General features: G+C 45.6%; 2 protein-coding genes across 2 annotated transcripts in view; one reads left to right on the top strand and one right to left on the bottom strand.

The window, feature by feature from the left end:
- Nucleotides 1-26372, top strand: part of acsf2 (acyl-CoA synthetase family member 2) — a 72530-nt gene that overhangs the window by 21943 nt on the left and 24215 nt on the right. The window contains exons 9-10 of the mRNA XM_084323518.1: nucleotides 4013-4104; nucleotides 4709-4785. Coding sequence (XP_084179644.1) covers nucleotides 4013-4104; nucleotides 4709-4785 — 169 coding nt within the window. The remainder of the gene's footprint in view (nucleotides 1-4012; nucleotides 4105-4708; nucleotides 4786-26372) is intronic.
- On the bottom strand, nucleotides 11799-23702 carry chad (chondroadherin). Its single transcript, XM_084323519.1, has 4 exons — nucleotides 22645-23702; nucleotides 17410-17573; nucleotides 16645-16790; nucleotides 11799-14815 (listed from the first exon to the last, which is right to left on the bottom strand). Exons 1-3 carry the CDS (start codon nucleotides 23425-23427, stop codon nucleotides 16649-16651), a joined length of 1089 nt encoding a protein of 362 aa, XP_084179645.1. The 5' UTR covers nucleotides 23428-23702; the 3' UTR covers nucleotides 11799-14815; nucleotides 16645-16648.

Genomic DNA, 26372 nt, shown 5'->3' with positions numbered 1-26372 from the left:
TCTAAAGTACTGAGGTCTGTTGGTTAGGAAGTCAAGTATGCAACACTGAAACAGGGTGGGCGTCATTAAGGCTCGATGCAGAGTGTGTCGGCACCGGAGTGTCTCGGCACCGGCACGATGGAGGTGATTTTGAAGCACGTGGGAACAACTGCCTGGGCTACTGAGCGGTTGAAGAAGGTGTTAGTTAGGACCTCAGTCAGCTGCTCAGCACAGGCCCTGAGCACACGACGGGGATGCCATCAGGGCCAGCAGACACGCTGGTGGGGGAGGAGAGAGTAAGGGGTTGGTGAAAGTTATTGAGCTCATCAGGCAGGGGTTAGGGGAGAGTTGTTTATAAATTATAATAGCCTGGATGCTCTGCCACATGTGTCGGAGTTGTTGTGCTCCTCAACCCTTAGCTTGTGTCTGTGCTTGGCCCGTGTGATGCCCCTTTCCAGTTTAGCCCTGGCTGTGCAATAGGCCTGTGTGCATCACCAGATCTAAAAGCGGCATCACGTGCCTTCAGAACATGTGTCATAGATTCGAAGAGGTAACACACATAGAGTAAATTTTACATCTAGTACAACAACCATGCAGAAAGAGCGGCAAACAACACCGATCAAAGCTTTGAAGCACCACACGCGCACGCACATACATACATACATACATACATGCATGCATACATACATACATACATACATACATACATACATACATACATACATACATACATACATACATACATACATACATACATACATACATACCAGGGTTTCCGTTAGAAAAAAATTGTTGCCGGTCTCAGGGTCAAATGAGAGAAATTCCGGTCAGAGTTTATTGAACTTAAAAACAATTGATAGGCAGGCTATATAAAGAATGACATCCTCAATGCATGTAGATTTATAATATTTTAACTTAAAACTAGGCTACTTTTGCGTATATAGTCATTATATTCCAAATAAAATAAGTCCCGAGATTCCGTGCTGCTGCCGACTTTAAATCAAATAGACCTCTGTGGGCAGTCGGCCCGACATTAATAAACAGTCTGTTATAATCACATTTTTATGAGCTAACGAATTCCATTATATTGGACATTTGTATTAATTATATCAAGCGAAGAACTGAGAAATTTGGCAGAGAGAGACTGCAACAATATCGTGTTTTTGCGTGATGACTCTCTCCACCTCCCAACGACTTATTTGCGGGAGTATGGCGCAGCAGATTCAGCTGTAAACGGGCTCCATCTGGGGACCGCTCAACAGCGCCCCCCACCCAACAGCTGAATTGCCAATGGCTGAATTGGAGTACTGCACTATGCCGGCACTTCTGGTGTGCAGCTCCGGCTCTGCAGCTGCACATGCACTCGCAACCCCAGCACTAAGCTCTCGCTGACAACATTATTATACCTGCTTGGTGAAGCAACGATGAAACAAATGTAATGATTGTTTCGTTCATCGCATAGGCTATTTAATTTTAGCCTATTTTAATACAATTCAAATAATAAATTGTGCTTAGAGGGAATTATTTTCACCGGACATTAAGACCGGAGAGATTAAATATGTCGGACTTCAACAGATTTTGCCGGTCAAATACCGGTAATTACCGGACAACGGAAACCCTGATACATACATACAGTTAGTGACAGCCTGTTCTCTCCTCTCATTATGACCAAATAGGAAACAACAAACTTAATTCTTAACACTTTCCGTGCCAGCAGGGGGAGCCAAAAATAGCGCTTGAGTGCCAACGCTGTAGTCAATGGAGGGCGATCATATTTGCGAACGCATAAACTATATCTTAAATTATGGCTATGTGTCTAATACGCCCGTTGCTTATCAATGACTTGTTTGCAGTCAACATTGTCGAAACGGATTGTTTTTTAATCGGTTCATTTCCGTTTATACCATTTTGAAAAACGCTCGTTTTTTGAAACTTCCAGAAAAAATTAAAGATTCCGTGATGATAGCTCTTTAGTGGAATACACAAAACGCGTTGTAATTTTTCGGCCTATTTATGAATCGTTTTCAAATAAACGCTAGATTATCGATAGTATATGTGTACTTATGCATGCTAGGGAAGCGGGCTGAAAAATCGATTATCTTATTTCCTGATCAGCACACACACACTCACAGCCACACACACACATATGGGACACGCTGATATATAGGTGAAAAGAGCTCTGATTATCCCAAGACTTGTAAAATAGATTCCTTACCTCAGATCAGATGTTCTCCAAAAAGATTATTCCAATTCCTGATCGCCATTCCAAATATCGATTGCGTTTATTGATCCAACGCTGGGTACTGGAAATACATAATCCATGCTGTTCTGAGGGTGGGCAATGACTGGGATCGTCTCCGGTTACATGCCTGACAAGTAAAATGTGGATTCCAGACTATTTTTTTCCCATCCATTTCATTCAGTCCAATCCAATGGGGTGCAATACCATCCGGAGAGACGATAGGGGGCGGTATTTTCCCTGTTCGAGCTCAGACAGATCCCCACTGGTAACGTGAGGCTAGATTGATGAAAAATGAATGAAAATCGATAATAAAAAAAATAACGATTAAAAACTAGATTTCTCGTCGGTTGGCACTCAACGCATGGCATGAATTAACGAGATTTCTCGTGGCTGGCACTCAAAGTGTTAAAGTGGCAATCCGATCTTAATTTGTTTATTTAGGTGACATCTATTGGTGATAAGTTGTCATTGCATTGTTGTAGTTTTTTACTGTATTGATTTGCTTTCCATCCTGAAAATTCACACTAACTACTGAGTTAGTCTTCTATTAATTTCAAACAAACTGCTTTTGCAGCTGGTGATGTAAAACGCATCACTTCCTGTGTGCCCAATTATTTCCAATTATTTCCTCGGAATGTCCTACCAGACAACAGCCGAGAACAGCAAATGTAAAAAAAAAACATTCATGAACTGGGTATATTATGTAGAATCACTATTGTGTTCAGTGTGATCAGTTGGCGATAGAGTGGCAAAATAGACATTTATTTATATGAAAATGTTAAAGATTATTACTTTAACCTATAGACATTATTGCTTTGCCAGCCCAACACACATATACACACACGCACACAGTTCCCACTATCTACTGCCAGTGAGCGCATGCCACACTTATCATCCTCCTCTTCACTTAATAGGCATAGTGGCCAAAAATAGAAGACCACTCCAGAGTTTCAGCTGGTGGAGGATAAACGAAAGAACAATGTTCCAGCCAGCACTGCACACCAGGATGCCTAGCCTGTAAATATTTAATCTAAAAATCGCCCCCACACAATGCTGTCGTAATGCAAAGAGATTTGCGGAAAGACAGTATTGTACAGTATCGTGTGTAGGTAACCACAATATGATTTTCACTGGGTTGAGAAAACGAGCATTGCCTGTGCCCTTTCGTTTAAAGGAACACGCCAACATTATGGGGAATGCGCTTACCATCTTCTCCAGAGTCAGAAGAGGGATACCAATTTCCCCCCTGTGCGTTCAGTAGAAAGCTATCCGGCTGCAAGTTAGCCTAGCTTAGCACAAATGAATGGAAGCGGATACGGATCAGCTAGCCTAGCTGTTGGCTAAAAACACCTTTTGTTTTAAGAGACTGAAACTTTGGAATTTGATCATTTTTATTTTGGTCCTCTGCCAAGGAAAATGATTTATGTGCACTTTGCACTCAGTGGAAAGAACAAACAAGTGACTGCAGTGGAGTGTGTGGCGGAGTCTTTACTGTGTAACTAACAGAAAACGTGCAGTGGTCACATTGCAACAGGTCATACTGCTCAAGTTGTAAAGGTACAGTACAAAGCTATTCCTATATTGCTAATTTATAAGCAATCACGATGTGTGGTTGGAAATAATGTTGTATAATTTGTGACATAGAAAGCACTTAATTCAAAAGCATTTCAAAATGCGCTCTATTAGCCGCAGGACTATTTCTAGATACATTTAACTTTTTGTGCACAGATTTGACAGATATTGTAGAGCGGTTGTATTGTGTTAATTTCTTTTTCCTTTCTTACCTCATAGGTGTAGCTTTATCTACGGCACTCCCACCATGTATGTTGATATGCTCAGCCAACCCGACTTGGCCAAGTTCGACTTGTCCTCAGTTGAGGCAGGTGAGCGAGGAAATATTGATGTTGTTTTCAGGGCTGTCACGATTCATCAAGTAAACTCTGATAATTCAATTACAAAATATCATTGTGTAACTTACTGCCTTAAAGCTTCTAATCGTGTCACTGACAGCAGTGATGTGCTCCTAAACATCTAAAATAAAAGTCTTCATCTTAATATTATGAAAACGGGAACAAAAGTTTAAGCCTATGTCAATAGTTCTAAATTCCAAATAATATAGCAAACCATTATATATTTGTTTTGCCATAAAGCATTGACATTTTTCTTTTTAAAACTCTGATTAACTCAATTCATTGTCAGAATAGTCGACAGAATGCTCGATGACCACAATAGTAATTCCTGATTCTCTAGGGACTTTTCTAATGTTAAACCAGACGGGAAACAACCTGCATGCAAACACAGGGATCCAAGAAGAGCCTCCTGGGAGGGATATTGACAAGTGGAATATCAACACTTTCATAAACAAACCGTTGAAATCGTGCCATTCCCTAAAAAGTATTTGAAGTATTATTCCAATATTCCTAATGTTTTGAGTTAACGTCCACAAACAGTCTGAATTGGTGTACGTCATTCTTTTGTGTAATGAAGGTATCATGGCTGGTTCCCCTTGCCCCCCTGAAGTTATGAGGATGGCAATATCTACCATGGGCATCAGCCAATTAACGGTGAGTACTGACATCTTAACACTTTAATCGCCGAAGACGCTGGGCAGCGTCTTTCCCCGCCATGCTTATTCTGCCGAAGACGCTGGGCAGCGTCTTTGATATCAATATTTCAAAAATCTGTGATCGAAATCATATTTCTCCCCCGGAGACATGATATGTACTGTTGAGCCCCTCTCAACTCTCCAACGGTTCAAGAGCGCCATCTGGTGGCCGATCGGCGGATCGCCAGGGCGGAAACAGGAAATGAAAGCTGGTGCTCATTTCAATTCGGTCCGATCACTCGGTAATAGTCTCAGGACTCGAGCTGATCACAACGGATAGCAATCCGTTACCAATAACTCGATAAACAACATGATTTGGACGTATATACTATTATACAACCTGGAAATGGATCGGATATTTCTACATCCCATAATAGGAATATTTCAGTTCCACGCTCATCGTCCAACGGCGCAAGGAAGATATGGTAAGATCCAGCGTTATTTTTCAATGCGTTCGATACTAACTGCTCTAATGATCATATCACCCACACTAGATGAATGATATAACGTTAGCCACGGAATTATAAACGACCCCCCGCCCATCCGGTCAACATCAGATCATACTTAGTAACTCCTAGAAGCACGTCCAGTTGACATTTTTTATCTCGCACAGATTCCTATCAAACTGTATTTCATCATCAATATAATGCATTTGGGGCTATAAATCAAGTTCTGGAGAAAGCTGCAGAAAATGATAAAAACATACTTATACTTTAGATCGTATTTTAGTATGAATATGTGAATGAAAAAGTATAACGTTGCTACACCCTGAACAATAGATATAGGACGTTGAATGGGCCATAGTAATGTCAATTTAGCAATACAATTTAAAAAGTTATAGCCCTGCAAAGAAGGGGAACTTCTCCATGTTAAATATGGCTGGCGAGGGATGGTAAATTATGAATTTAACCCTGGCGATCAAAGTGTTAATATGAGTTCAAAGGTAGAATCTGTAACACTTTGTTTACATTTTTAGTTTTGGCCTGATGTGTGGGTTGGAGTTGAGTGGGGATTGGGGGAGGGGTTACTACTGCTGGCCACACCTTTTTAACAAAGTACAATACTAAACAGGGCTGTTTTGCCTAGAGGTTGTTATTTGACAGCATTACGGATTCTACCTTTTTACTATTATATCCTTTTGAATTCAGTCACCTTTTCTCATGCAATTCACCCATTTTTACAGTAGAGGGAGGCATGTTCTTATGAGAGGTTTGCATTATGAGTTTGAACAGTTTGTGTAATGGTTATAAATTCAAGTAGATAAAAAAAAAGATATAAAAGAAATGCAAGGAGAGATCTAATAAGATGATGCACAATACGATAAACAATACTTTGTTTTTGTAGAAGTTTATTGAATGTGTTCTCACCTCCAAAGGTCGAGAAAACGTAAAGATGTCCAATAGGAAGATATGCAGAAGATACTTGACAGTACCGATCAGTAGGTCCTCTTCAACCAGCCATCTTGTTTCAACTTAACGATAGGTTATGTAGATAACCTAGTTATATTAGTATTGGCTGAGCGTCCCGCTCTGAGCCTTATGAGATACCCCTTATCTCCTATGATACCTATTGTATCTCCAACGAAAACAACTACATGCACCCCACCTGTATGGGGCCCCGCCCCTTATGGTGGCACCGCCCATATAACCGTGACTCTGGTCACCAAAACACCCTTCCTCGCCAAATCCCGTCCCAGGAAAAGATCCTCAAGAGGGAACTCAGGGCCGCGCAGAGCGGGACGCTCAGCCAATACTAATATAACTAGGTTATCTACATAACCTATCGTTATATATCGTATTTGCTTTCGCGTCCCGCTCTGAGCCTTATGAGATATGGGGAAGAGCGGACGCGAGACCCGACAAATGTACCCCCTGAGGACCCGTAAGCCCACATCAAGGGGTGCGGGGAGCCCTGTCACCCCATCCTTCCTAATGAAGGGGGGGCGCAGTCAACTCCACCTGAATGCGAACAAGAGGGAACTAGAACCCCTTGAACACACCGTACAGGCGGAACCACGTGTGACTCAACACACTGTGGCCCATACCCATACACTCCTGCTACCCGACCAAAGGACGGGAAGCAGGAAAGGCCACAGACCCCAGAACCGCCTGGGAGACAGAACCCCCGGTCATGTCCATGAGGTAAAACCTTACAAAGGGACCCGGGGAGGACCATGAAGCTGCAGCACAGATGTCCTCCACCGAGGCCCCACCCAGGAGAGCGGCAGAAGCAGCCACCCCACGAGTGGAGTGCGCCCTGACGCCCCCAGGGGGATCCTGCCCAGCCAACGTGTAGCAGAGGGTAATGCCCTCGCACAACCAATGGGACAGGCGCTGCTCCGACAGTGCCTTACCAGCACGAGCCCCACCGTAACAGACAAAAAGCTGGTCGGTAACCCTGAAGTCCTGAGTACAGCTGAGGTAAATCCCCAAGCACGGACTGGACATGACAGGTGAAGGCCCGCATCTAACTCACTAGTGTGAGGAGGAGGACGAAACGCCTGAACCACAATATCCCGGGAGCGGAAGGAACTCCGGATATTCTTAGGCACGAAAGCAGGATTAGGTCGCAGAGTGGCACCGCAATCGGTCCGAAAAGACAGGCACTCTGGACGTACCGAGAGAGCACAGAGCTCACCTACGCGTTTAGCGGAAGTCACAGCCAGTAGGAACGCGGTCTTGAAGGACAGCTGTCCCAACGGCGCCTGCTCGAGCGGCTCAAACGGGGCCAAGGACAACCGACCGAGGACCAATTGAAGATCCCAAGTCGGAGCCAAGGAGCGTTGCACCGGCTTAACGCGTCGAGCGCCAAGCAGGAAACGCTTCACAAGAGGGTGGCTGAACAAGACATCCCCTCAAACCCCTCATGATAGGAGGATATAGCTGCTGCATATACCCTCACCGTCGAAGCCGACAGTCTATCAAGGAGAGACTGGAGGTAACTAAGGACAGCATCCAGGGGGCAGGAGACTGAGTCCCGGCCCCCCGCCTTACACCACACTTGGAACATACGTCATCTGCCTGCGTAAGCGCGACAGTGGAGGGAGCATGCGCATTCCAGATGGTAACACCATCAGGATCAAGAACCTGCACCCCTCAACGTACCCGTCTCAACAACTGACCTAACGGATGTATGGGGAAGAATCCCTGGCGGCACGGCATCGGTCCCAGACCCGCCTGGCCATGTCCAGACGTACTCCTCACCCGTCAGGATGAGGACCGCCCCGCGACAGTACACCTGCACCCACATTTTCCCTGCCGGGGACGTGGCGAGCCCTCAGGCCGCGCAGATGGAGGACGCCCATAGCCAGCCGCCCGCCGCCTGGTGCAGACAGGGGAAGCGTACTCCTCCCTGTCTGTCGATACACGACACTGACGTCGTATCGTCCGTCCTGATCAACACCATTCGTGGACCAGAAGGACCGCTTTCAACACCAACACATTGAACGTAGCGCAGACCGGGCAGCATGGTTTGCCAGCTGCCCCCTACTGCGTTGGCCCGACCCGTCACCAGCGAGGGAGGCGTCGGTGAAAACGCGACGTGAGACAGCGCCGTAACCGTCCTAGGACGGAACCTCCCGAGCGTGTTGACAACACGCTCTGAGATGGATGCCCATAGCCCTCCAACCGTTGACTGGGAAGAGGAGTACTCTACATCCAGTCTACAGCAACCCCAGGCTGGTAGAGACCTGCCTGGTACGAGACCCGACGATCCACCTTGACCGCGAAGGACCAGAACGTCATCAGGGCAGAACACTCCGTAACCCTTGACGACGCAGAGGCCCCAGTGCGGCCTCCACGCACTTGGTGAAGATGCGGGGAGCCAGAGAAAACCGAACGGCAGCCTCTGGTACTCATACGCTAACCCTGCAAAGGAAGCGTAGGTAAGCCCTAGGATGGAAGATCGGAGATGCGCATACGCATCCTACAGGTCTATGGAGGAGAACCAGACCCTCACCTGACAGTGTTCAACAGGTAGGAGATGATCCAAAAAATGCTGAACCTTCCCATGGGATAGGTCCAGCCTGGGTCTTACACCCATCCCTCCCGACTTCTCAGGCAGAGAACACCGGGAGGAGAACGCCACGACGATGGCTTGCTTCGTCCACAGAGATTGGATCTCGTTGACCAGAGCTGTCACTGCTGGAGACCCTGACAATAGGGTCTGTACCAAACCTGAAAACGGGTGGGGTTGTGTAAACACAAGTCCCCGCCTCAGCGTTCTCTCCATCCACCTCGACATATGGTACTGCCGTAGTCATGTGACAACACTCCCAACGCACCCGCCGTCACGTGGCGCAGGTCCGCCAGGAACTGTAGATAGTTGGCCCGGTCCCCCCGCTGTGCGTAGCCAACCCTGGAACCGTGCGAGCAGCGCGTTCCATGTCGGAACATCTGACCCTGACACCACCCACGAGGCAATCGCACCCAAGGGGGAACCCCGACAGAAAGGGCCGGTCTGATACGGGGGGCTTCCGATGAAAAAAGCCCCCCCACTGAACACCCCTCCAGAACATGCTGAGGAGTTGTTCTGCAGCCGGACATGCAAGGTGTAAGGCCCCCATGGGTTCCTACACACCGTAGCCCTGCAGTGATATTACTACCACCCCAAATCATGTGAGCTGCGACCACTTGCCAATATTTCAGGAGTGGGAGGCACCAACATGATACCTGGCCTGGCGAAGGCGAGGCCGGGGAAGCCCGCACTGTGTGCCTCAAAAGGTTTCGAGCCCCCCTGCTGACAACACTTAAGTTGACAGACGTAACACCAGGCTCAACCAACACAGTTCAAGGTGTGGGAGCCGCTTGACAGCACAACATTCCCACGGACAGACCCAGGCTCAGCCATCAACTGGGTGTCAGCCCCTGTCCCCATGAGAAGCGAAAGGGGGGCCGCCCGCGCATCAACGAAGGCACGCGGCCCGCAGCCAAAGGAAACAATCAGAGCCCACTTTTTCCGCTGGTGTTGGGGAAGGGAGTGATCGGAGAGCGGGCTGCTCGCGGCAGGACGGTGACGGCTTGTTTGTTCAAGCCGAACCCATCCTACATGGCCGATCCCTCGGCCCCCAAGGCTGTCGGCCTTGTGGACACCTGTCGAATCAACGCCCAGGATACCTCCGGCGGGGGAAAACATGGCCGCCTGTCGAGGGCCTCGTCATCGCCGCTGACGAGGCCGTGCTCTCCTCTTCTGGCTGCGCGGTGTGAGGGCGGTGTAGGGCCTAGAACAATACCGCCCGCGCTCCAGCAGAAGACCAAAATCCCCTGCAGAGAGGGGAACCCTGAGCGGTTATAGCTTGCGGCTGGGTCAAAGCTAATAACGTCAACAACCTCGCGCGATGTGTCGACGTCGGCTGGCCCTCAAGGCCCCGCCACCAGACACCATTTTTTTAATAGACAAAAACAGCCATTCGAACACAGTTCTAATCGTTGCCAATTCCATACCGTGGCGATACAAGCTTTAACAGCCCACCAGCCACTCGACAGGCTGACCCACCCATGGCGTCGGCCGGGCGGGGCACTGTTTCAATATGTCAAAAACAAAGGACTGATGTTAACACGGAGCACCAGTGGTGGTTGCAAACAGCAACCTCCACTGTGGTGTGCACCATGAAAGGGTTAAATGAATAAAAGAACTAAACCACAAAATACTGTAGAATGAGCAAACCCATACACACAACGTTAAGGGGAGGCGGACCAGAGCAAACTAGTCCCGCCTTCATTCAAAATATTCACAACAGCACACCAGCCCTAGCTTAGCCCATTTACCAAAAAAGGTAAACAAAGCCCCCCCCTGCACTACTCCCCCAGTATACCGATTGACCGTCAGTATGAATGGTTGAGAGGAGAGAAAACTGTAGCAAGACAGACCTTCTCATAGCAGAGTGACAGAACGAAACAATAGCCCACTACACAGGGCCGCCTCAGGGGGTGGGGGGCCTCGCGTTTAAATTCGCCCAGGGCCTCACATTTCTCCCAGGCGGCCCTGCCCCTATACTACTACAGCCTAGCGTGAGGCGATGTGGGACCCAGATCGACAACGCCTGCGCACAGACACGCAACATGTTTACCATGTCGGCTGGACCCATAGCCCCACTACCCGACGCCAATGTGGATAGGAACTAGCCAGCTGAGCCATAACCCGCCGTTAAGTCCCATCCTGCAGTAATATAGCTCTACTGCTACACCGCCAAGCTCACGCATCGCCCCAGATGGGTACACCGTTCCATAGACCCCGCCGGAACACAAGGTAACATACCTGGCTAGGATACCTAGCCACGGCCTACCCTGTTGTCAACCCATTTACCCGAAAAAAGGTAAATAGGACTCAGCAAAAAAAACCACAACAGCTACCGACTGACCTTCATTGATGAACCGGGCAAGAGGAGGGAGAAGTGACAACATCTCACGGCGGAGACATTAGAACAGCGTAGCAGTTAGCAGTAGCAATAGCATGTGGCATTAGCGATAGCATGTAGCATAGCATTAGATGTTTAGTAGTACGCCCAAGACAGCTTGGAAACCGTTCCCTGCACTGAACGTTCACCAAACCATCCTGCCCCCGGCGCCAACACACAACATGGTTGTGTAACAAAACAAACCAGCATTACTAACACTAATACCCATGCCTGAAGACACAGGGCCTACCTGAGTACAAGCTGGCCCGACAGCCAATCTTGTACAGCTGAACCTCGATCTGCTGTCATTAGACAAGGAACATCAACATAGGCCCGTCGTGTCGCCGAAAACATGCGTCGAAGATGCCAGGGGCCAGCAACCTCCGGTAAGCTTTCAACATTATGACTCTGATCTTTTTCATCCTGCTAGTTAACGTATGGTGCACGCAGCCATTACGCTGGGACGAAAATAGAGGAAGGGTGTTTTGGTGACCAGAGTCACGGTTATATGGGCGGTGCCACCATAAGGGGCGGGGCCCCATACAGGTGGGGTGCATGTATTTGTTTTCGTTGGAGATACAATAGGTATCATAGGAGATAAGGGGTATCTCATAAGGCTCAGAGCGGGACGCGAAAGCAAATACGATATATAACTCTGTTCCGCAAATCAAAACATCACACTGGTGTAAAGCCCTGTCACTGACAAAATGGTTTTGTCTTTGTTAAACCAAGCGCAAGGGGTATTTGAATCACTCGTGTCTGTGGGTGTGTATGCGTGTATCTGTCTGTCCATGACCACAACAAGCATTTCTTATCTGATTTGGCTCAAACTTGGTGGCTAGGTTGACAGTCAGCCAATGACCTGCACTATAACCTGTAATGGGTCAATGTGTGCTGGGACAGGTTAATGTGTGTTGGGACAGGTCAATGTGTGTTGGGACAGGTCAATGTGTGCTGGGACAGGTTAATGTGTGCTGGGACAGGTTAATGTGTGTTGGGACAGGTTAATGTGTGCTGGGACAGGTCAATGTGTGTTGGGACAGGTTAATGTGTGCTGGGACAGGTCAATGTGTGTTGGGACAGGTTAATGTGTGCTGGGACAGGTTAATGTGTGTTGGAACAGGTTAATGTGTGCTGCTAGGACAGGTTAATGTGTGCTGGGACAGGTTAATGTGTGCTGGGACAGGTTAATGTGTGCTGGAACAGGTTAATGTGTGTTGGAACAGGTTAATGTGTGCTGGGACAGGTTAATGTGTGCTGGGACAGGTTGATGTGTGTTGGGACAGGTTAATGTGTGCTGGGACAGGTTAATGTGTGCTGGGACAGGTTGATGTGTGTTGGAACAGGTTAATGTGTGTTGGGACAGGTTAATGTGTGTTGGAACAGGTTAATGTGTGCTGGAACAGGTCAATGTGTGCTGGAACAGGTTGTGTGCTGGAACATGGGTGTGTCATAAGTGACGTTCTATTTTCAGTTAGTTTCACTTTAAGGACACAACACATTTGCCACCTGGTCTTAGTTTGTATTGTTCTGTGTTGGTTTTTATTTTGTCTTTGATACAGTGTTTCTTTGTATTGATATTATAGTTATAAATTGTTTACTCTTTTATACTGTTATTATATTAAGTATATTGTTACAATTGGTATTGAAACTGTGCTATACAAAGTAAGATTATTATTTTCCTGTATTTTAATTCTTTACCATTCCTACCCCTGTGACGTTTGACCTAACTCCACTTTTATATATATATATATGATATATGATATTTGCATAAAAATCATAAAAGGGCACTGAAGGAAAGATTCAATTAAAAAACGTTTCCACAACTTATCACCGCTGCTCCTACTCGTTCACGTTGATCCATCAATCAAGCTCTCCCGCATCTTCTAAGCTTCATTGTCTCTTAGGGAAAGACGTCCTCACTCGGTCTATGCTGTGATTTGTCATGTTTACCTTTGGTGTCGGCAAAGACAGATTGGGTCAAGTACATTTTAACATCAAGCGGTGTCCTTGTTTTATAGTCCCACTCCTCTGGGATGTTTTCTTAGTTGGGAGAGAAAATTCCCATCGGGAGAGAAAATTCCCACAGTGAGACGAGATGAGCAGGGAGTGACTTACAATGCATAGAGGGAGCGTTCCATTTGTCAGGTTTTTGTTTGGGGGTTTTGGATTCAGGGCGTTGCCATGGCAGCCGGCGGTGGGGGTCCCGAGAGGTGAGGGTGTAAAAGTTGGCATCAGGAGGTGCAAGAAAGGCCGTGGATGAAAGGGGCGTGTGTTTCTGTGTTGTCTGTAGGCATGTTTTGTATTGATACATGTTTGTCATGTACATAATACTTTGTACAGGTAACTACCAAAATAAAAGACACACTGGCCTACTGTAAGGTATGTCAAAAGTATGTCTGGGTGAATCTAGCACACTCCCAGGGGCTCATACAGAAAAAAGCATTTCATGATAAAGTATTCTGTATTTTACTATGACAATTAATAAACAAACTTGAACTTGAAACTTGAGGAGGCCAGTTTTGGCTGAAACTTTTCTTTATTTTATACTTTTCTTTTTTATTATTGAACTAGCCAATTAAAGGTGCACTATGCAGTTTCGGAGGAGGCGGATTTGTTTGCAGAGCCTGCAAAAGAGATTTACTGTAATTCTTATAACTGAAAACAAAATTGTTTTTAGGCACACTGTGAACCAAACGTAAGCCTAGAATATGTTTAACTAAAATGCGGGCCCTGCCTTTGTAAACGACAATAATAAAATGGTAACTTTTCAGGTAGTTTTCTAGCTTCAATCAGTGTTCCAGCCAGGGATCCAATTTTCGTCTGAGGACGGTTTGTTTATTCAATTATGAAAATATACCTTAAATTATTCACTTCCCTGACTCTCTACCTAAAGAAACGACCTAGTGCACCATTAATAAAGGCTTTTCATCTGCTTGATGAGAAGATTGTCTTGGATGAGCATCCTGGCTAATATCAGAATATCCCAGTGATCAATTTTGGGTTTCTCACAGTCTAGATATGAGTGTGTTTTGCCTTTTGTAAACAGGATATGTTGTTTACATGCCCCAACTCATTGACGGAATGCCAGTAACCATTATAATATCGGAATATGAATGTGCATGGAAACATTGTCATCCTGGGAGGGATTAGTTCCACTCCCGTCTGGGCACAGATGATCCATTATTGGATGTAGCTAATTACCCAGAATGACTTTCTTATTTATTGGTGTTTACCTCGCTATCTAAGGGTTTGACTGGATCTAAAACATGCCACCCTAAACCTACGAAAATTGCATCCCATCTGCTTTCACATTGTGTCCCCAAATGATTCAAGTGGATCCTTTATTTTGGTAGTTACCTATATGCTGCATCCGTTACAACTTCATACTAAATTCTCCACTTTGTTTGTCCGTTAGAGCACTTGAGAGAGTCTCTTGTTTGTGTGTGTCAATGTGTTTGTGCAGGTATTTTTATGCTAGTGAAAATGTGGCACATGAATAGAAGGACAGTCTTAAAGTAGCATTAGTTAGCATTGCTTTCTTTGTACGTGTACTGTAACCGGTCACCTGGACAGGCTTCTCCCCCAGTGTCTCCTGTGGAAAGACAGAGAAACGGCAGCAAAATTAAACAGACTGCTCTCCAGCCAGCAGCCACCCCATGACCTGAACATACTGTACTGGAGCTCAAATCAAACAGACTGCTAGTAGTCTAGCAGTCACCCCATGACCTGAACACACTGTACTGGAGCTCAGGGCCAACATGGAAAAGGTCAGATGAGGACAGGAGAGGAGAGTGTTCTTTCTGAGGGCAGGAAGGAATCTAAAATAAAACCATGCAAGGCCAATTCTGAAACGGTTCAAAACCACCTTCAACCTTAAAGGAACACGCCAACTTTTTGGGAAATTAGCTTATTTGCCATCTACCCTGGAGTGAGACAAGCAGATACATACCCTTTTCTTCTCTGTGCATGCATTAGGCTTAGGGAACAGCCGCACTGTTAGCCTAGCTTAGCGTCATTCACTGGAAGTAGGTGTGCCAGTGTAGCCTAGTTCCCAACAATCGTGAAATACACTCCAAATACAACTCTAAAACTTTCCTGTAAACATGTTGTGACCCGTGTATTTACCATGTGGAGAAATAAAAAAAGATAATTAGACATTTTCGTTTTCTAAGCAGATTTTTTCTTCCAAAAAACAACAGGGCTTTTGAGGTGATGGTTCGGCAAAAAGTGCCCGGCAAAGTGGTTTGGCAAAAAAAGCATATATCTGCTTAGAAAACAAAAAATTCTAATTTTTTTTCTCCATGTGGTAAATACACTGGTCACAACATGTTTACAGGACAGTTTTGGAGTTGTATTTGGAGTGTATTTCATGAATGTTGGGAACTAGGCTACACTGGCACACCTACTTCCAGTGAATGACGCTAAGCTAGGCTAACAGTGCGGCTGTTCCCTAAGCACAGAGAAGAAAGGGGTATGTATCTGCTTGTCTAACTCCATACCAGGGTAGATGGCAAATAAGCTAATTTCCCAAAAAGTTGGCATGTTCCTTTAACCCATTGAAACCGGGAAACATATTTGTGTGTATATACAGGCTATATAATGCATTATTAGCAGGCGTTGTAGGTCTAAAGGGATTAAGTGAGGATATTTCAGTCCAAGGTCCTAATTTTGAGCCCAGCTTCACAAAGAAATGACCTGATCTTTGAGTAAAAATATAAATCACAATGGACATGATTTCCTTGCAAATAGAGTCATCGCTGAGTGTTACTTCAAACTACCAGTAGTTGAACAGTCGAGAAAGGTTTGTCTACCACAATAGAAAGTCAAATGTGTGCCACGAAATCTGGAGACGCTCCACATTTGCTTTCAGTTTAGCTGGTCGTCCGTACTAATACACATTGGCCGTATTAGGGGGTGGGAAACTGATGGGTGGGGATCGGGCGTTGTGGACAGCGACTCCTACAGGTCGGTTGGTGCGCCTGCGCAGTAGAATCAGGAAGTGTCGGGGGCAGCGTGAGCCTCCCACGCGTTACTCCTCGCCACTGAGAGGTCGAGCTGCGCAGGTGAAAAGATGAGACTGCTGTTACCTCAAGTACCGGAGGGGACTTGTGCTATGTATGACTTAGTCCACATTGCAGCCGGCTTGTGGGAGGCAAGAAACAGCGTTCGTGACAGGGGAGGGTTGAATTGGATGATACGAAATTGGGATGGGAGAAAATATGGAAAATGGGAGAAAAAGTGGATAAAAAAAAAAAAGAAAGTCAAATGTGTCCAATTCCTGCCTACAGTTGATTTGTTTCCTGTCAAGTCATCGTTCAGACGTACCTGTTCAATGTCAAGTCATCGTTCAGACGTACCTGTTCAATGTCGAGTCATCGTTCAGACGTACCTGTTCAATGTCGAGTCATCGTTCAGACATACCTGTTCAATGGCGCGTACCCTTCTTCGCTCTCTTTGGTTTATTCCTACAGCCACTGAAGGCAGTGCTGTCTCGAACCTGCTTTCCTTTGTGCTGAGCTGGTGAGGAACACACAGCCTCAGGGCGATGGCGGCTTGAGTCCATCCACCTGTAGGGAGACGCCAAAAGATGAGGGTCAGAAGAGAAAAGGGTGGGGGGTGGCGGGCATTCATTTGCACAATAATAACATGAGGATAGAGTAAAAAGATATATATAATATATATATTTATAAAGAAAAAATAATAATAATTATTATTATTATGAATAACACTAGCATTAGAGCATATACAATTATAAGGCCTGGAGATGCAGATACATTTGGTACAGATGCTTGCAGGGTCTAGTCAGTGATGTAATATCCTGTTTAGAAACTTTTTTTCTTAACCTCTATTTATCCAGAGAGAGTTTACTGAGTACACACGCCCTGCTTCACACTCATACAGTTACACACATTCACACTCATAGTAGGATCTGCCCAGTACAACAACAGTCTTCTACTACTGCCTGGCAGCTTAACAGCTACACACTGGAGCAGTTACTGTAGGGATTCAGTGCCTTGCTCTAGAGCACTACAATTGTAGTTGTTAAGAGTGGGGAGAGCGTTACTCGGCCACTCCACCCACCCACACCCATATTCTTTCCTAGCCAGTTCAGGGATTAAAACCGGCGACCTTGAGGTCACATGCCTGTTTCTCACATGTGTGTTTTACATCCAGTGCATAGCTTACTTGCGAAGAGGGGCGAGCTGGCAGGTGCAGCTCCAAAGGTTGTTGGACAGGGTGAGGTTGGTGATGGTGCCGAACTCCAGGCTTTTGGGAAGAGACCTGAGCTTGTTGTTGTCCAGGTGCAGTGACTTGACTGCCGTCACTCCAGTGAAGGCACCATCAGAAAACTAGAAAAGAAATCACTGCTGTCACTCCAGTGAAGGCACCATCAGAGAACTAGAAAATAAATCACTGCTGTCACTCCAGTGAAGGCACCATCAGAGAACTAGAAAACAAATCATTTCACTTCCAAGAACTGACTTTTACCAGAATTTACCATGTTCACACGGTGGAATTGAATATTAATTGAAAATGGGGGACCCTGATGTAAACAAGACAAACGTCTTTCTCTGATCTGCATGCCCTTAACAATTGTGTATATTGAGCCGTACTGTATTGTACCCATTCTGCAATCTGTTAAATAAAGTTTTCATTCATTCATTCATTCATTCATTGCTTTTAATAGGAATCCCAACCTGAGCATGACATAAGGGCAAAATGGCCGCTGGGTCAATATGGTCAATGATTTGTAGCAAAGGCAATGTAAACTTCTTGGAATCATAACGGCGATTACTCTGGACTACATTTCACATACATTACCATTTACATTCTGTCGATAGAACAATGCTTTTAAAAGAGTCTTATACATTTGTGTTGCTTTTCTTGTGGCTTCTCAAATTTTCACATATTAATAATTTAATTGGTTAGACTAGAAGTCTTTATTTGTCATGCAGTTTAACACACACACACGCGAGATGGGCGACCCACAGGAACACACACACATGCACCGATGAAATGTCTCTCTGCACTTTTCCCATCCCGTTGTCCTTCCCCCCCATGGGCAGCCGGGAGCAGATAGGGCGTCAATGTGAGCCGCGCCCCGGCGACCAATCCAAGTGCTCCTGTCCGTCTTCGTCAAGGACGCCACAGCGTTAGCAATCTGTTGTGCATGTTTTTCCATTGTGTTTATCTTATCAGGGGGGAAACCCTTGCGAGCACGGGGAGAACATGCAAACTCCACACAGAAAGGCCTGGGAGATACCCCACCTGAGTACCTGGTATCATGGAAACCTGGTCCCCAAGCGGGAATCGAACCCTGGACCTTCTTGCTGTGAGGCGACAGTGTTAACCACTACACCACCGTGTGGTGCAAGATAATGAACTGATAAGAGACATCTCCATGTCATTTAACCACATCCTTTTTAAAGGAACACACCAACATTATGGGAAATGTGCTTACCATCTTCTCTAGAGTCAGACAAGAAGATGGATACCAATTTCCTATCTGTGCCTCCAGTAAACCTATCAAGCTGCAAGCTAGCCTAACTTAGCACAAATGAATGGAAGCGGATACGGACCACTAGCCCAGGGGTTGGCCAAAAACTCCCTGAGTTTTAAGCTAGGCTAGTGGCCCATATCTGCTTCCATTAATTTGTGCTACGCTAGGCTAGCTTGCAGCTGGATAGGAAATTGGTATCCATCTTGTCTCTGGAGAAGACGGAAAGCACATTTCCCATAATGTTGGCGTGTTCCTTTTTTAAATTATTTTAATGGCATTTCTTCTTTATATGATATGGCATACAAAGACAGTAACCATGATCCCAATCCGAGTCATTTGATATTGAGTATCTGCCGATACTAAGTCCCGATCCAATATCTGTACTTCCTCGATAATACAGCTGCACAGTACACACTTCAAGTACATTCAAGTTATCAAAACAACAATCCAGTGTAAGATATGCTTGGTAATTGAATAGCTCTGCTTAAAGAAAAATAAATAACCTACATCACAGCTTTCTCTTATAGTTTTCATTTATTCTTTTAACAAAAAAGGATTGGAATTTATAGCCGATACCGATATCAATTAAAATATGCAATGATCAGCCCAGATTCAATTGGGACACCCCCTAGTCTGGATTTGAAACCTACGATGTTGCGAGTGAACACAGCCCACTGAGCCACCGGATAGTGATGCAGGCCCAGGGAATCTCTCCCGAGTCACTGTGGCATGAAAGCCTCCTCTCATCCCTGCTCCTGCACACCAGTGCTTATGTAAACCTTGACCGTCCCGCCCCTCCTCACCCCAACTTCGTATGCATCTGTGAGGCTGCTAAAAACTTCACAGAAGTGCCAGATTAACTGATCTTCTTCCTGTCAAGTTTGGCCCTTCTCCCCGAAGAAGAAGAGGAGGGAGGTCCTCCCGGGTGCCAGACGCGAGGGAAGAGGGTGCGCTTTTTTTTCACAGGGAGGTTAGGGGTCTTATGTAAGTCCGGAGGAGACGAAGCGCTCAAAGTGCCGTTTTGTGGAAATTTCCACTACCGCAGGGGGGACGAGCGTGAGAGGTGGAGGCGCCGGTCATTCGAAGCAACGGAAGATGGATGACTTCCAGCATGGCCGGGTTGTTTTCCCTCTCTGTCGTCTCTCTCTCCGGCCCGCTCCTCTGCCAGGAAGGCTCGCAAAGGGCCCAATTGTCCATTCACCTGTGGCGATGGCAAGCTAAAAATACTCCTCCACCGGCCACGGAACACCCTGCCTCTATTTACCTGTCTCCTAACCCTCGCTGACCTGTTTACAGGACCCTCCCACAGAGGGGAGAAAACACACTGAGCTGAAAATAACACTTGTGCAATAATTAGGCCGGGACATGCTTGGCTGAAGGCCAGCAAACAAAAACACCCTAAAAATACCCACACTGGACTGGAAAGGGGCTTAATGTGTATTAAGGTGTATGCTCCGCGCCCCCATCTCTTGCTGCTTCTCCCTGGCTCTCTCACTCAGTCGCAGCATGAGAGGTCCCACTGGGATGGCTGCATACTGGGACATGGGCTCTCTCAAATATTGGATTAACCTCAAGTATGAACTAAATGGTGCACTCTGGAATGCCCGAGGAGCAGCACGGTGTAGCATTATGGCATGAAACCTACTATATAGCTACTGTGCATTCATCCCAAAGCCGTGTAGGACTTATAAGATGGACAGCGTTGAGCGCGGAAACACATCTGTATCTTGTGTGTCTTTATTTGCCAATACAAGTAGTTTTCACATACAAGGAATTTGCTTTGGTCGTTTTCGGTGCTACATTAGCGGACAGACATTAACAGACAGATAATACAATAAAGAGGTGGAGTAAGATCTAATGAAGTATGAACTAAGTTGAGCACAATAGAATATAATATAATTATAGGCCAGGGCTGTACAACTGTAAATAAAGAGGTCGAATAATTGTCCGGTATCTAAACATCAATCATGAGGTTTGGCATGGCATCACCCTTTGGTCACTCGCTACCATGGTACTTTTGTGGAAATACCATCAAATCTTTTCATAAACATTTGAAAAAGGTCTCCTCACACTTTAGCACGCCTAAGTGTGATGATGGCATCCTACCACTTTAGATGTTTACCTGGACCTCAGGAATGGCCCAGGCTTTGAAAAAATGCCTTAACCAACCTCACTTACTTATGGTCGAGGATACCTTGGGTCTCGCAGAGCTTCACACAGGCGCCGGGTTAAGGTTTACACACTGAAGTTGACGAGCGCAGTGATCTTTTTTAAGCGTGGTTTGTTTTGACTGTGTGCAACGTCGTGCCGTCATCAGTGCCACGTCACGTTGTTTGGAATCTCCCAACTGGAGATACGTGTGTTGCCACTACATACAATACAGCTGGTGAGGTTCAGTATTGGACATGCATAGAAAAAAGTATTTTGCCCATCAACTAAAGTTTTATTATAAAACACTTATTTATTCATTTTGTGGAAATTGTTACTTTAATTTTATGATGCATCGTTTAAAAAATGCAGATGGCCATCTTTAGGATAATATTTTTTTACTCATGTCCCAAGACTAACTGACTTACTTTGATGCCAACAATCATGTTATAATCTCAACATTCTTTCAAATGGTGGATATTTAATGTAGGAATGCAACATCAAGAGCTGCATTCTACTGTACTTGAGGCATTTTTTAACCTCATAACAGAGGTGTGTACATATAGGTGCTGGTGTTCTCTGTCGGCTGTACCAAAATCAAACTACCAGGATCAAAGCGCCTCGCAAAAGCATTTTGCGTTAAAAAGAGAGGTTCTGCTGGTCTCAGCACATGTGTGTCCCAAGGTCTGACATGAAAGCATAATGCAACTAGCTCAGCTTCCCATGTGCAGTTTACGGCTGGATAAATGCACCATAAGGACCTGGTTATTGGGATACGGTGAAACAGATGGAGAGGAAGCAGAAGCACAACAACCGCTGCATTAAAAGGTAGTGTGTCTAGTCTAGATCCCATCACCTGAAAAGGACTTTTTAAAAATGTTTTTTTTGTTGTAGTTGGCGCTAATGGTTATGGTTAAGGATAGGTTTATGAATGTTTTAGGTGACATTTATGGCGAGTTACGACTTTGCGGCTTGGCCGACGAGTGACCATCGTGGCAGATGTCCTTCCGGGCTATGGGATCTAGACGCTACCTTGCATAAAGATGGGTTTTCGGCTTTCATGAGCTTTCTGCAAATCTCATTGGTCATGAAATCTCTATAGTTCTGGTCAGGTTCTAATATGACTAATGATAAAAACAAACATTAACACTCGCCTCTAACCATACAGGTATTCACATGATACAGGGATTGGAGAAGTGAGCGTTGGCTGCCAGTGAGGGGGAGTTGGCCCTTGGAGAGCCAATACATATGTAAATATATGCTGATGAAATATGGTCAGGATGGGTTAGCCAGAACCAACACAAACGAGCAACCCCTCCCACCTTAACCCCCAGGATAGCCAGACATATTAAGGCAGAAATACAAAGACCTTTTCAGCAGATAAATTGTTCAGTTTATGAAATTGAACGATACTTCCTTTTGTTGTAGAACATGAATGTCTCTTCCTCTCGGCTCATAGATTGATCACTTCTTCTCACATCTGACATTCTGTCATTTCTGTAATGGTGAGACTACAACTCACTAGTATTTTGCACTCCAGCCTCTCCAATCAGATTATTTTCATAAACATTTCAAATGAGAAAATGAATATGAGGAGCATTTCATTTATCTTATCTTACTAAATATATGAATTAATAAGTAATATTATGTGCTTAGAAATATGACCACATTTGATCCTTTTCAAAAAAGCAAGTGCATTTCAAGCAGTTAACATATTTGAAATAAAAATGTCAACCAATTGTGCATGCAAAGAAAAAGAAACGGAGACTGACCTTCTCTAGGCCCATGTTGTCCAGGTGCAGCTTCTCCATGTAGCGTCCAAAGCTCTGGAAAGCGTTGTCGGGGATGGTCCTCATGGGATTCCTGCCCAGAGTGAGTTCCTCCACCACCCGGAGCTTACTCATGGCGGCGCTGGGATAGGTAGATAGCTTGTTCCTGTCCAGGTGGAGTATGGCCAGGTTCTCCACGTCGTCCAGAGAGCCCGGCTGCAGGGTGTACAGCTCGTTCCCGCTCATGTGCAGCCAGCGCAGGTCTTTGGCTCCCGTGAAGGTGCCCGGCCGCAGCTCGCGGAGGCTGTTGTCATTGAGCTGCAGAATGAAGAGGTTTATCATGGGCGAGAAGACCCCCTTGGGCAGGTCGCTGATGTGGTTCCCATCCAGGTAGAGGTAGGTGAGCTCAGCCAGGTCCTCGAAGGCGCCGGGCTTGACGCTGTTGATCTCGTTGTTGGACAGGTAGAGGTAGATGAGCTTCTTCAGCCCCTTGAAGGCCTGCGCTCCGACCTCGCGGATCTGGCAGTGCTGGAGGTGCAGGGAGATCAATCCTTTCATGTCACTGAAGGATCCACTGGGCAGACCGCCCAGGTTATTCCTCTGGAGGTTCACCAGGCGAGTGGCCTCCGATACCTTGGGGATCTTCCTCAGCCCGGCATTGTCGCATATGACATGCTGCAGGTCACCGTGGCAGTGGCACTGGCTCGGGCACTGGGGGGCTCCCCGCACCGCAGGACCCAGGACCAAGAGACAGGTCCCCAGCAACAGCAAACTCATACACCGCATACTGGCCTCCTCTTTAGACTCGGAAGTATCAGTCTAGCTCGGTTAGCTTGTCTGTCTGTGTGTTTCCCCTGGTCTCTTGTCCCTGCTGGGTAGGCGCTCCCAGCTAGAAAGTCCCGTAGCCACTGAGAGAAGGCTTTAGAGCTGTGAGGAGAAAAGGCTTAGAAGTGAGCTGGTTTGTGTATGAGAGAGATGGGGAGAGGGAAAGAGAGAGGGAGAGGGAAAGAGAGAGGGTGTGTGGCTGAGAGAAAGGGAGTGCAGTGCAGAGAGACATTCACTTTGGGCTTTTGAGCGGAGAACGGCAAGTCAACAGAACACAGCACTATTTATAACATTTATTTGAGGAAAAAAACCAAGGAGGGCTCGCCAGGGTGTTACGTGGAGAGGTCGGCAAGAGGAAGTAAAGTGGTTACGACAGTTTAACCCTCATCTGTTCTATGTCTTCGTTACTGATCTTCGTTTGTTATCATACTATCTGTTAAATAGATTTTTGACTCTTTGTAGATGTTGAATTATAGAATGGTTTGGGAGAATTGTTGCATGATGCAACAATGGTCCAGATCATCTTGACAGCATTATAGCATAATTTACTCTATTAAATGAGTCATTAAGAGTATGTAATGGTCATAAAAAAAAGTTTGTTATTTTATAGTAGAGCAGCTAAGGCACATAATCATGCACACCAAATTTTCCCACAGCAGAGACCATACAGTAAGTACTGGTTACACCGACCTAAAGGAAGTCATAAGTAGCGTTTCTAGCTAATACAGTAGGGACATCACAGATGTCTCCCTGGCAGCCATTTAAAAAAGATCTGTCAATCACACAATAAGACCTGACTGTACTGTATTTACTAAAGTTTACAGTATATTAATGTAGTAAACTCAACGATGGCAAGAAATATCTTGAAATATCTGCAAGTGCTTAAAGATACCGTACATGTTTTATTTCGGTCATAAATTGCTTATTGTGGAATGTTAATGTCATGCATATGATTTCCTTCAGCTTCAGAAGTATCATTTGGCGGCTGGGTGGCGCAGCGGAGATTGCGCTCGTCACCACTGCGAGAGACTCCGGTCTCGAATCCAGGTGTCAGCATTGCCTCCGACTTGGGTCAGCCATCATACTAACTCGTTTGGCTGAGTTAGCGGGAGGGAAGTTGATGGGTGGTAATCTGGCGTTGTGGACAGCGACTCCTACAAGTCAGGTCTGGGCGCCTGCACAGCAAAAGACAGGAAGTGGTGAAGGCAGCGTGACCTCCCACACGTTACACTACACCAATGAGAGTCCGCGCTGCCAGGTGAAAAGAGAGCCGCTGGCTGTCTCCGCATGTGTCGGAGGAAGCATGTGGTAGACCTCAGGCTCCCTGGACCGACCAGTAGGGGGCACATGCGCACAACGACCAGGTAGGGGAGGGGGGAATTGGCACAACGACTAAAATTGGGATGGGAGGAAAAAGTACAGAAAATCAGGTGAAAAAAAAAAAATAAAAAGGTATCTTTTGTTTTGATATCAGTGTTTCAGGTCACCCTCTCTGAGCACAGCCAACTCAGTAGGCTGAGGGGGCATGGCCTTCTGTTCACTAAACACCTGTTAGCCGACAACGTCATGACAAATATGCACGCGCAGACCCGAGGCAGAAAGGAACGTAATCCTGGTCAGAACAACTGGGCAGACTACAATATATTTGCATTTGTTAGCGATCTAAAAAATCAATCCATGCCAAAGCTAGATATGTAAAAGGTGAAAGACTTTAGTCTAATTTCTTCAGTTCTAATATTTGGGGTAATGTTACAGTACATCAACATACCTTCTGTTAAAAAATGCAACATGTTTGAAAAACATGATTTTCATTGTACTTTAAAATAAAAGAAAGGAAAACGAGTTAATGCATCAGATGAGTGAATTCTTTCTTCTTCTCATCTGTTGTTCAGGTAGTTTGGTTCAAAACCTTAGCTATGGTCAAACAAGTACACTCCTGCTTTACTGTGTCCATAATTCCCTCCAAAACAGGGCCCTCAGCCGCTCTACTATTATAGGAACTTTTATATATTTATACTATACTTTTGAAGTGTTTTCTGGTTCCTTTTTTAGTTAAGTTGTTATGGTAATTAGGAGTTCTCCAACAGGCTGAATTCTTTCTAAATGGTTGAAATGTATGAACGGCGAGGTGGTGTGAGGTTAAACTAGCAGCGCTCAAGGTCCCAGACATCCCAATTGTTTTCCAGTCTGCGGTGGCAAGAAAAGAGAGCCACTCCTGTGCAGCTGTTTTCTCACTTCTTAATAGTCCACAGATGGGTTTGGCGGGTGTCGAAAACACTGTTTCAAGTCACAACAATTGGAAAGGATCCTCTTTGTTTTCACCCACGGAACGGGGGGTTTCAGACGCCGCGGTCTGTTCTTTGTACTCCGCATACTTTTCTTTTCCTTTTTGAAAACGACCAAGGGTATTACATAATTGCCCCGGCGGTCACCTCGGGGGAGCTCTCCGGGTTGGGCGCGGCTATCTGGTTTCGCCGGCACAGGTTATGAACCACAGAGTTGTTTTTCAGTGTCTACCTGTCCGAGGTGATGTGTGGGCCAGATGTGAGGGCCAATGTTTGGTCTTTTGGTGTTAAAGCCCTAATCAGTGTTTTTTTCTTTTTGGTTTTGACTATCAATTTGAGGTATTATCCTCAAGTACATTCTTGAAGAGTGTTCTGTGTTGATCTGTAGATTTAGTTGAACTTTCTTAACCAGTCTTTTCTGCGTAAGGAAACCATACATTTATGGCTGCGCTCATTGTCGTTTCCATGGACACAGTGAATAAATAAGGCTGCACAGATGCTGTGGAAAACTTTTTTACAACAAATCTTTCGGTTCTTATTTATAAAAGAGACTAAAGAAATATGGGGGGAACAATAATATAATAATATTATTTGTTCAATATGTTATGGAAAATAATACGA

The sequence above is a fragment of the Notolepis coatsorum genome (assembly GCF_963971535.1).
Source record: "Notolepis coatsorum genome assembly, chromosome: 10".
In the NCBI taxonomy this organism is placed as follows: domain Eukaryota; kingdom Metazoa; phylum Chordata; class Actinopteri; order Aulopiformes; family Paralepididae; genus Notolepis; species Notolepis coatsorum.
Note: the sequence above shows the minus strand (reverse complement) of the source record. Positions and strands in the feature narration are given on the sequence as shown.

Excerpts from the sequence above, each read along its gene's own strand:
- chad (XM_084323519.1), bottom strand. The coding sequence starts at position 23,427 with ATGCGGTGTATGAGTTTGCTGTTGCTGGGGACCTGTCTCTTGGTCCTG. Across the intron at positions 17,574-22,644 it reads ACAACATGGGCCTAGAGAAG|TTTTCTGATGGTGCCTTCAC; the intron begins GTCAGTCTCCGT and ends TTTCTTTTCTAG. Across the intron at positions 16,791-17,409 it reads CAGCTCGCCCCTCTTCGCAA|GTGGATGGACTCAAGCCGCC; the intron begins GTAAGCTATGCA and ends GTCTCCCTACAG.